Source organism: Acanthopagrus latus, chromosome 9 (genome assembly GCF_904848185.1).
Source record: "Acanthopagrus latus isolate v.2019 chromosome 9, fAcaLat1.1, whole genome shotgun sequence".
Lineage (NCBI taxonomy): Eukaryota > Metazoa > Chordata > Actinopteri > Spariformes > Sparidae > Acanthopagrus > Acanthopagrus latus.
In genome coordinates, this window is record NC_051047.1 from 2759363 (window position 1) to 2771629 (window position 12267).

General features: G+C 41.3%; 1 protein-coding gene across 4 annotated transcripts in view; it reads left to right on the top strand.

Annotated features, from left to right (window-relative positions):
- The window catches only part of satb2 (SATB homeobox 2), a 63681-nt gene extending 53004 nt beyond the window's left edge, over positions 1 to 10677 (top strand). For 3 of the 4 annotated variants that reach the window (XM_037109417.1, XM_037109420.1, XM_037109419.1), the window contains 2 exons: positions 8363 to 8566; positions 8717 to 10677. In XM_037109417.1, coding sequence (XP_036965312.1) covers positions 8363 to 8566; positions 8717 to 9211 — 699 coding nt within the window. In that variant the 3' untranslated portion in view covers positions 9212 to 10677. The remainder of the gene's footprint in view (positions 1 to 8362; positions 8567 to 8716) is intronic. The other variant, XM_037109418.1, reaches the window with a different exon arrangement.
- Positions 10678 to 12267: the final 1590 nt, after the last annotated feature.

Sequence of the window (12267 nt, forward strand, 5' to 3'; positions counted from 1 at the left end):
GAGCCGGACTGCATGTTTCGTAGCGTGAGCCATGTCTGCATGTTGGGGTTCTGGGAGATCTCTGACTGTGTCACAGTGTGTCTATTAGGTCTGCAGGTGTGTGTGTGTGTGTGTGTGTGTGTGTGTGCGTGTGCATGTCAGTAACGTCAGCAGCATCACATTTCTTCATGAGTGACACGGTCCTGGTGCTCGCTCTGCAGCTCTCATTCATAGGGCTTTAGCAGTTAAGTGCGTCCCACAGCTAATTTGGCAGAGTCTGCCCTTATAAATTATTTCTTTATTGTTTTTGCTAAATTGATTTCTGCTGCAAGTCAGGGGTGTTTATGTGTGTCCGCGTGTGTGTGTGTGTGTGTGTGTGTGTGTGTGTGTGTGTGTGTGTGTGTGCGTATGACCGCTCACCGTGGCTGAGACCCCAGGAGTGATGGACTAGAACAAGAAGCAACAAACACTGCGCCCTTCCTCCTCTCTCTTTACAGTATGCCTCACTTTAATCCAAAGGTGCTTTACTGGCATCACATAAAAACGTGCTTATTGCCAAAGCAGCAACAAATCCTGTCAAGACTGTGAAAACCAAAAGGTGCCTGGTAAATGCCCATGTCAGTCAGAGTCCGCACCCCGATTTTGTAATCCAGACTTTCTGTTAAAAATGTGAAATCTGCAGGCCCTGGCCAAGAAAACCCTGATGACATCATCAGGTATTATTTTCCCAGAGTTTGGAAAGTTCCCACCACTGCCATTACACAACTGTTTTCACCAGTGGAGTTGCGGTTCTCCTGAAGAACAGTGTTGTAAACTTCAGTAGAGTACTGGTTTAAGTGAAAGTCATCTATATGAATAGTACGTGAGGAAAAGTCTTAAAGTCCAAAATACCAAGGTATCAAAAGTACAAATAAAAGTAATTTATACGTTCATTTACATGTATGTAATTACTGCATACTATTGGTAAATCAATTATCAGACCCTGAAAAAACATTGAATTGATCCCACTAACAGGTACTGTGTATGTATCCAAGGCCTGATATCATCCCCTTGCCCTGGATGACATGTTCCTTCATTACCATGAGCATGGGCACTGCAGGTCAATTACTCATAGTTTAAATACTAGAACAACCAGTGTGTTTAAATCCGCAGAGTAAGAAGATCACAAATAAATTTGATCTTTAGTGACATTTGCTAAACCCTTTTACAAACTGATATTTAACTGTTGGACACAGTTGGTTTTGGTCTTTTTTAAAGGACTTTCTGCCTGAGTTCTTCTTTGCACTTTAAGTCCTTTGTCTCTTGTGACAAAATGAGCTGCTGTTTGGGGGTTTGTTTTGTTCTTTAACACTAGACAAAAGACTGTCAAAGTTTCAGAAACTTGTTCTTTATGTATTCACTTTAGAGGAGGTCGGTGCCTCTTTCGCACTGTTTCTCTCTCCAGTCCTCAGTGCATCCCGGTGGCCTCTTATTCATTCTTGCTGGGTGGAGTTTGGGCTTTTTGGTAAACCACAATTAAGTTAATTGTTTAATTGCTGATAAATGGAATGAATACCACACACAGTTTCAACGAAAAAAATATGCACACAAGCTTGTGCATGAGCCCACACAAACAAACACTCACTCACACACACACGCACACACATTTAGCTGCACTCTCAGCTGGCCTCAGTAACATTATGTGTATGCAGTTTTCCATCAAAGAAACATTATTTTACAAAAAAGGAAATAAGGAAATGTGCAGTGACTCATCTACTCCCATCGCCTGGATTCAGTCCTCAAGATTAGCAGGCATTTTCACACTTTGAATACCAGAGTAAGAGAATGAAACAGACAGACAGACAGACAGATGGGAAAGGGAGAGGGAAAGAAAATAAAAAAAAACACACACACTGATTAACAAGAAAGGTGAAGTCATGCACAAAACTAACAGAAAAGTGATTTTTCCTTCATTACATATTTATCTCTGTGTTAATGGTGTCTCTGGTGGTCACACGCTCCCCCAAACCCCACCAAAACACACACACTCACACACACACACACACACACACACACACACACACACACACACATAGAGAGAGAGAGAGAGAGTTAGGGGCCCTGGAGGACCAGAGCTCATTAAGGAGAAGATGAATATTTCATGTTCTATAATTCTTTCATAGTTCTGTGCCGTAATTTGCCTTGATTTACGTTTAAAAGAAAACTTTTTCATTTTACTGCAGAGCACTCACAGCTCTGCCAGGAGAGAGAGACAGAGACAGACGGGGAGAGAGAGAGAGAGAGAGAGAGAGAGAGAGAGAGAGAGAGAGAGAGAGAGAGTAAAGGAAAAGGGGAAAAGAAGAGAGGTTTTTCAGGAATATTGAATCATGCCATGAGAAGAGCTGGTCTGGCCGTGGGGCTCCAGCGCTTGTGGTTTTGGGAGAGCAGGGTTGTATTGTGTTGCTCTGAAGTGACATGCAGTCTCTTCCAATGTGTAATGGTCAGAGATGGGGGAAAGGCTGGGAGGGAGGGATACTGTAAGCTTTGATTTGCATTAGCTAAATTGTTCAGAAAATAAATTACAGGAATGACAAAGTTTTTGTCACTGGACTCCTCTTACTTCAGAGGGAAAAAATGATTATAACATCAATCTTAAGTGGACGTAAGCCGCCCAGAAAAGATACATTAGTCACTTAATACTACAGCCTTATGAGGCTACATTCAAAATCTGACTATATTTAAGAAAGCATTATCAGCTAAATATACTTACCAGTTTAGGTAAGCCATTTTCTATAATGTGTTGCTGTGTTTTTATTTTAGATTTGTTCATTTTCAATCTGCATTTTACAGATTTTTGAAGTAGAGCTCATTTTAAAGGGCAACACCCATTTTACTCATTCAAGTGTGTATCCAGGTCTTGGGGAATACTGCTGCATATCTGAGAAAAGTAGTAAAAAGCCTTTTTTGCATTCAGGGAATAGGGAAGTCACTCAGTGACTTAGTTTGATTGTGGGTGGGTTCATTTGTCTCATATTGCACTCCCATAAAACTATTGGACTTGTTCTTGACAGTTTAAAAACAAATGATAAACATCAATACAGCATAACCAGAGATGTCTCCTGTTTAATTATTATTATTAATATATTATTGTTATTATTATTATTATTATTTATTTTCAAAACCTGGTACCTACATCAGCCACAATAGGCATCACTGGAGGCAATTCATTGGATTATATCCTCTGAAGCCACACAAGGTTTTATACAGCTTTTTTCTCATATGCAGGAGGACTCCACAACACCTGCAAACGTATGTTAATTTGTAACATTTTTGGTGGTATCCTTTAAACATTGCATGTGTTGGATGTTGGATTTTGGTAATATGCACCATTTAGTATAAACGTATAGGTTTTGCATGTTAAATCATTAACTTAAATCATTAACTGAACAGTGACAAATAAATGTAGTGGAGAATATTTGAGTAAAACTGTACTTTTTTAGAAAATGTAAGTATTCAAGTAAAATACAAGAACCAACCTGTGTGTAGTATAGTATAGTATAGTATAGTATAGTATAGTATAGTATAGTATAGTATAGTATAAAATTGTATTGTATAGTATGTACATTTTCTTTCAGTGAAGACCATGATGTTTCTCTAACTTTAAACACGTTGTTTCTATTCATAAATGTAACCAAGTCTAAAGGTGGCAGGCCATATGAACTGTGGAAGGGACTATAAAACAATATTGTTGTGCTGATGGGTACACAGGACGAGAAAGTAGCCATATGGTATTTGTTGATGACAAGTGACTTTTTGTAATTTGGTTTGTAGGACTTGTTGGCAGTGACGTACAGTGATGTGGCAACATTTCTAGATAATTGCCCCAGTAGGTCTACTCCGCCTGACATGACTCACTGTTTTTTGGGTTTTTTTTTTCATTTTCAACCATATTTACTGAAAGTAGCAGATCAGTTTAATGACTATCACCTGGATTCTATGCAGCCTCACACAATAGTCAACAACAGTTGCTGAAAGACGACACTTATTATTATTAATGACTTATAAGTCATTTTGTAATGTTGACTGTTCAGAATTGTCTTCCAGTCAGGGTAGAAGGTAGAAAGACTTAACTGCTAATTATGTACGAGTTTTGAGATTTTTGCATCATCATGACCAGTTTGTTACAGCTAAAGGCAGTACAGACTTTTGAAATTTTACATTTTTTATTCACCTTGTTACTTAATAAAACAAAACATAATATATCTCATCTTAACTAATGCCTGTTTTGGAGAAATACCCAACAGGCAATATGTTTGACGATGGTAGGGACAGCAGGGAGCAAGAAGAATGGGATGGAGGGAGGTAGAGGTGGAGGACATAGGGAGGTGGGGGTTGGGGCTCCTGGCGTCCACCAGTTCAGGGCTGATTTGGATGTGGAGTCATGTTGGCTTGGCAGAGGCCCACTTCATTAGTGTCCCACTGCATTAAAACTGAGGGGACAGGGAGGAGGAAGAGAGAGGAGGATGGTAGAAAAGGAAGGAAAGACACTAAAGGGAGAAAAACCTGAGGTATGCAAGTAGAGTGTGAACACAGGAGAGAAAGGATGGCCCATTGAGGGAAAAGAGAGACAAGGAGTCTTTGGAGATAAAGTCTACCAGAGCCAACCAGCCTGAGTGTTTGGCTCTGCTCTCTGACATCATCATTAGTTCATGAGGGAGACCAGACCCCGCCATTGGTGCATGGCTGTGTGTGTGGAGATTGATCCAGGAGTCCTTGCTGTCAGCCCAAATAAGCATAGAAATGATGAAGGTATGTGAATGGGGTAGTGCAATCCCCTCCATGATTTACCCTCAATTTAGTTATTAAGTGTCTCGGTATGTTTGCGTGGGGGATGTTTGTGACTGTGTGGTCCTCATTAGGGCAGGGGTGGATATCTTTTTTCTGCCCTGTGCCTCTCACTGTCCCTGCTGGTGGTTTTCCAGCATTCTTACAGCCTTTTTCTCAATATCTAAAAGCATCTCTGTGTGTAAAAGAAACAGACGACTGGAGGAGGGAGAGAAGAAATTACAAAAAAAGGAAAAACCCTCTGAATTCCTGTAAATTGGTCATTCCCCCCCTGAAATAAAGCCCCTGTGAGTGAAATCTGAGCAATTTCATGGTCTGGCCTGCCCTCAATATTATTTAAGTAATACCCTGTTATTATTGAAGAGAGGGAGAGAAAAGCGAATGACTATTATCTTTATGTGGGTCCTTTAATTTTAATGCGCCACAGATTTATAGCTGGGCATTCCAGTGGGGAGGCCCCTCCCTGCTCTTAAAGCAAGCGGGCGGGACACGACCGCAACGTACTCACAAGAGCCACTACCTTCTGACAAACAACCAAAGTCCCCACTTTCCCTCCCAACACTTTTGTCGAATAGCCCTCAGCTGGTCCTGACTCCCAGCTGGTCTGTCTGTGAGTGCTCCACCCTTCAGAATAACAAACATATTTCTACACCTAACCCCATTGTCTCTATTTATAACTTCTATTTATCTCTATTCATTCACCTCTTTTAACATCTTCCTAGCCATTCTTACATGTACTTTTTAAAATCGTGTGTATAGATCAGGCTGTCAGGTTGTTAAACATTGAGCTCCTTGCGCAGAACTGGTTTAACCTGGATTACTGGTAATCAGAGTTAATAAGAATCCTCACTGAAAGTTCATCCTTTTCTCGTGTAATTGTGAACTGAGATGAAATTAATCAACAGCAGTGAGAGTAAACTTTTTTTGCCCTGAGCTAGTACATTTTCTAGTGAAGCAGTCAAGCTCAACTAACAGCCATTTAAAAGAAAATTATCAATGTTCAATGTATAAAAATATACCTAAAAATAAAGCCGCAAGCGGCAACCCGCGAGTTCTAACCTCTTTCGCCCCAAACCGGCCACCCTGACCCTCATCCCCCACAGTCAGTGACACCGTGTTCCTCAAAGATCTGTGTGACACATAGCCATGATAAGCCCCAGAATTCTCCAAATTGGGTTTTCAGCTACAAGCTAAGGGCATTTATGGTGCCCCCTATAGGTTGAGCTCAACATGCTTTGGTAGGCAGATTCCCAGTCCTGTTTTGAACCTACCCACCCAGTTTTGTGATGGTAGGACAAAGGGTGTGGGAGTGTGGGAGCCTATCATTTCTAAGCCCCGCCCATTGCAAAAATACATGGGTCCCTTAAGGCCATGTTTTTTGACCAATGTGGCTTATTTGTAGTAGAAATGTGTCTTTTCATCCCCCGAAGCCAAATTTAGTGGTGATATAGTCAAACTTTCAAAAGTTCTATTCATTTTACTGTTTTTAACATTATGCAAATGAGCAAAAAATCTGTAATAGCGGCTTTCATGATGCAGAGGCTTTTTTTGTAGAGGACTATCAGGAGGACGTGTATGAAAAAATTCAGGTCAATAGCACTTGGCTTGGCGGGGAGAGCCTTTCAAAGTTTACACCCCATGTTATAGCACCCCCATCTGACGGATTGGGATCAAATTTTTGGAAACGCATTTGGATGACAATTACACTCAACATACCAACTTTCCTGTCTCTGGGTCCTTCCAGCTCGCCATGAATTAATAAAACACAAACAATGATGGTTAATGATGAATAGGCCACACCCACTTTCACCTACCAACATGGTAGGTGAAAGTGGTAGGTGAAAGTGGGTCAACATGGTAGGTGAAAGTGGGTCAATACTCGTCCCTAGAGCATGCATACCAAATTTGGTGAAATTCCGTCCAATGGTCTTTGAGATACACATGTGCAGCATTTATAGCGCCCCCCTATAGGTTGAGCTCAGCATGCTTTGGTGGGCAGATTCACAGCACAGTTGTGAACCTAACCACCAAGTTTTGTGATTATAGGGCAAAGGGTGTGGGAGTTATAGCATCATTTCTAGGTCTCACCCATTGTAAAAATACATAGATCCATGGTGGCCATTTTTTTTTTTTTTTTGGACCAATCTGGCTCATTTACAGAAGAAATGTGTCTTATCATCCACCAAAGCCATATACCAAATTTGGTGTTGATAAAGTCCAAATTTCACAAGTTCTAGTCATTTTACTGTTTTTCACATTATTCTAATCAGCATGGTCCAAGAGGATTTTTTGTAGAGCACACACAACACTATGTGGCTGACTGGGCTCCTATTTTAATAAAAGTTGATGCACATCATTTCCAATCATTGGGCCAAGTTTCAAGTTTCTGGCCCATTCCAGCTCACGGGAATTTGAGCTCAAGCGGCAGACAACATAACATATCTGTTGATTTTGTAGGTATTTTTAAAGTAAAATTTAAACACTTATTGTGCCCCCCCAGGAGGAATATTGACATTGAGGCATTGGCATTGCTGTGCTATCAAGTGACAACAGCTCTGTAGACTTGCTAAGCAAGCACATTGAACAGATCACATTTAATATGCCTAAATGTTGTACAGTCACAGCAACACAAAACTAAAGTGATTGTTTTGTTGGTTTATTAGTTTTACAGTCTTCTTCATTGGCAGATCGGCACTGGATACCATGGTGTCATGGGATTGATTCTGACATTGTATCACTTAAACCAAATATTTTGATTGTATATTAATTGTTTGTATACTCCAGGTAAATATATGTGTTTCAGTGCATTTTTCTGCCTTATGTGCTCTTCATGTGTAGTGCACACATCATTTTCTTTGTTTGTGTGCACCCTAAACTCTGAAACTAGGCATAAGCTTGTGCAAAAGTGTTTTAATCGATTTATAGATTTATGTAAGCAGTTTCATTTATTCTTCTCCGTATTTTTGCATTTTTCTCTTTCTTCCACTATCAGAATTGAACCACAGCAGTTATTACTCACCAATGATTACATTACTTTGTCCTCAGCATCTTGAATGGCTGGTTAAATAGTGATGAGGTGTCATAAGTTTGTAAATAAGAGACTTCCTGGCAGACAGGTGGTTCGCGCTTTACTAGAGCTAATCTTACACACATTAGGTCAAAGGTATACGGGACACAAAACACTTTGAATGCCAGCCTTGGAACAGGTTAATAGACCGTGAAGCTCTGTGAGCTGTGAAACACTTGTTCTCACCCTCTGTTCACCCTGCAGCCCTCGCTACTGTGTGCTGGAGGGGGAAAAGGTTACTGGTTATTTTGTAAGATTTGTTGCATCATGTCAGGTTTACAGCCAGAATATAGGATAAAATATTTTATTTTTGAAGAGAGATAAAGAAGGGAGTATACACTGCATCCAGCCGTTGACAACACACTAGACTTAGGTCGTAGGTATTTCTTGCAAAATGAGCTAGGTGACATGGCTGTCATTCATTTCATGATGCGACTTCAAATTAATTTTTGCTGCAGTGTTGATCAGGGGTCACTGTGCCCCATTAATCAGCTCTTTTGTCTTTCTCGGCAGGCACTTCACAGGCCACCACCTGCCCCAATGAAGGAGCACCGCCTGTCTCCAATGCGTGAAGAACAGTTATCTGCCCCGGTGAACGAGGAGGGGTCACAGAACATGGGAACAGGAGCTGCAGGTGGATGTCCACCTGGCACTGTTGGCAGTGGGAGCAACAAGAAGCCCAGATCACGCACTAAGGTATCAAATATTATTCTGCGTTAGCTGTTCAGGATCATCATCAGGACTGATAGACTGATTATGATGCATTCTGACACATGGCTCTGTTGTTTTTTGCATCACACTCTCTATCAGTGTATCCATCCTGAATCCTGGCTTTGTGTTTTCTAGATTTCCCTGGAGGCATTGGGTATCCTGCAGAGCTTCATCCAGGATGTTGGACTGTACCCAGACCAGGAGGCCATCCACACCTTGTCAGCACAGCTCGACCTGCCCAAACACACGATCATAAAGTTCTTCCAGAACCAGCGTTACCACGTCAAGCACCATGGTCGCCTCAAAGAGCTGAGTGAGGGGGCTGCTGCCAGCGGAGGTGTGGACGTCAGTGAATACAGAGAGGAGGAGCTGCTTTCAGGCTCAGAGGACCCAGAGTCAAGTGAGGATGGAGCTGAGGAGATCTTCCAGTCCACAGAGGGGAGTGGTGGGAGCACAGGGGGGCTGAACCAGCCCCCGGCCTCCTCTAGCTCCAACTCAAGCCAGGCATCTTCAGGGACCAGCGTCGTTCAGGAGGAAGGCAAGGACAAGGGGCATGGCCGACCTAGTGGCCCACTGGCTCCCGGGAGCTCTTCATCCAGTCCCAGAGAGCAAGCTGACTACCAGAGGTAGAGACTGACAGGCAGAGAGGAGAGAGCAGAGGGAGAGAAAACAAGACAAAGAAAAGGTCCATAATAATTCAGTGAGAAACCTGTCATGAGCTGAAACTGTGTGAGAGGCAACCATCTTTGTAGGCACAGATTAACCAAGAAATACTGAAATACTGACCACCAATAAAATGACAAGACAGACTCTTGATAGTGACTCAGACAGACAGATGTGAAAGTAGGTGCAATTATCCTGTTCATGCCTCAAACCTACAGACACAAAACAAATTCTCCACAAAATGACTCCAAAACGGTTTCCTAAACAGCCAATTACCTGAAAAGACACAAAGAGGAGGCAGGATTCTACCAAGGTTGGCCATAAATTGTTCCCTTTCCTCCTCCTAAACTCTGAGCACAGTCACACAAGACCTACTCTCTACAGGCTGGGTTGAATTTGCCCTCCTCGTGACGTTTATAGACTGGATCCTGGGGCTTTACAAGACCTCTACATTCCTATAAATCCTCAGGACACACTGATGTTGCTAATGCTGTTGCCTGCCTGAGAACATGGACAGATGGCACTCGCCGTTCATCTATGAACTTCATTTCATCGCGGATAAAGGAAAATGACCACTCCACATCCTGCCCTCATCTCACCGTCACACTCTAGAATTGCTACCAATCCTATCTAGCACTTACTGTACACAAAGACACTGACATTTTGTGGATGTGGTGTACTCTTGCCTTCTTCCTTTTGTCTGTCCTCTCAAGGCTCACGTATGCTGTGAGGTTAAAAAAAAAAAAAAAGACTCAAAAGAGGAGCAGTGGACATTCTGGCAGGAGGACAGCGTGTCGACATCAAGAGGATGTGGCATGGAGGGACAGTCGGGCCCGCGGACCCACGACTCTGAACCCTTTCTGGCACCGCCCCCGTATGTGTGGCGAGAAAAATGTCAAGAAAGGAAGGACAGAGCGGAGATTCAGCAACCAAACAATCAGTCACTTTATGTGCGGTAGTCCACCCCTTCCACTCTTCCTCTCCTCTCTCCATCTCACTCTCTCCCCCTTTTCCTTTCTCTAATTGGTGCCCACAGTCTTGTGTTTCACCACACCTACCCGCACTTAAACTTCACCAACCCTATTTATTGCTATCTTTATCCATGATTATTATTATCATTATTGTTATTATTGTTGTTATTATGGTTAGAATTGCTGTCATCACGTGCTATTTTTAGTTTTTATTTCCATGGTTTTAAATATTGGTTTTCAAAACTGGGCGGTTGTTTGGGTAAGAGACATTAAGAGTGCTCGGCCCTAAAAAAGAGGAAGAAAAGGAGGAGAGAGTGAAAGGAAACAAAAAGAAGCAGTTACTGAGTGTTATTGGGTAAAAAAAAAAAAAAAAAAAAAAAAGGTTCTGTCATGTTGTATTATGCCAATTTTTTATGTCTGTTTCCCAAAAATAGTAGATAAGACTTGTTGAAAAGAGGAACAGTTAAGTAAGAAGCTGTGCTATTTTGCTGCAGTTGATGACAATCTACTTTTTTGAGCCATTAAAGAAATGTGGCAGGTCTGACTCATCACTTTTGATGTCTGTAAATACCCGAGACGGGATTAATTGCTTTTAATGAACTTTTATTTCTTATTTTGCTGAGTGACTTTAAATGTTTGAGCCAGTTTGGAGTACCAGAAGAGTGCTGTTTTTATTTGTTTATTCATCTTTGGACAACTCAGTGAAATCTATTCATTTCATTGTGCCAGGACAACTCAATCACAAGAGTATTTAAAAATAGTTCTGACTGTTTTGTTTGTTTGTTTGTTTGTTTGATGTCTGGTGCACTTGTGTACAAGTATACAGTATGTTCAAAACTATATCTGAGAATGGATGGTGTCATGTTTGACTATCCTGATTGGCTGCTACACTCAAAGAGATGAATTGCCTTTTAATTATTACATCAACGCCAATCACTCCACATGATAATATTGTGCTTTTCTTTATGACAGGAATCAGGGTTAGACTCAAATGCAGTTCCAATGAAATGTTAGTTCATCCAGTGTTGAAGTAAATTAAAATTTGTGAATTCAAAAATCGTCTGTTTGTCATTTCAGCAACATTATTACACTTTTTATGACTCCTCACATGTGCACTTACACACAGACGCACATATCTGGGCCAAGCCTTTCCCGAGCACATTAATTAAAAGTCTGTGTAAAGCCACAGTGGCTGGGGTTTCTAATAAGTCTGTGGGAAGTGACAGTAATACACTCAGAAGAGTGTCTTTCTTTCTCTCTCTCTCTCTCTCTCTCTCTCTCTCTCTCTCTCTCTCTCTCCCTCCTATCCTCCTCATGGCCCTGATGAGCAGTGGATTTTGTATGTAAACAGACTTTAGATAGATGCTTCTGACTTATTCTGGTGCATTTTGGGCAAGGTTAGACTCTTTTTTTTTCTTTTTTTTTTTTCTTAGGAATAAGGTGGGTGGTGTTCATGTTATTTTTTATTGTCTTTGGGGAAAATGGGTCAGTAATACACAGTGTGAATTTTTGAAAAGGCCTTGTGGATTGATTCAAAATAAACTATACCGTGTGTGTTAACATGTCACCCAGTGCAGTGGTGCAGCTGAACAATCTCTGTATATTTGTTAATAGGATCATTTTATTGTTACTTTTGGTCTTTTTAGTGGGTTGGCTGACAACAAGAAATACACAACTATCACCAGACTCAACCTTTATATATAAAAAAAACAGTTAACCTAAAAAAAACAGTGCAAACAAACAGTTTATGTGCTGAGTTCATTTTAAAGAAGAAAATCCAAACTGTCCCTCAAGTGCAGTGACAACTAGCCATCAGTATATAATATCTAATGCCTCTGGGTTAACTCTTGCTAATTAGAATTAGACTAGTCTTAGAGATCTACTGTACACAGAGCCTAACTCCAGTCTTACACAATGTATTTGTGAAGCCTGCCCCACATTGTGGTGTTATCATTCCCGGGGTGTCAAATATGTATCTGTTGTAATAGCATCTGTAGCCTATAGCATCTGTATGAGATGCACCGGTACCATGACAGATGCTCAGAGCAGGTC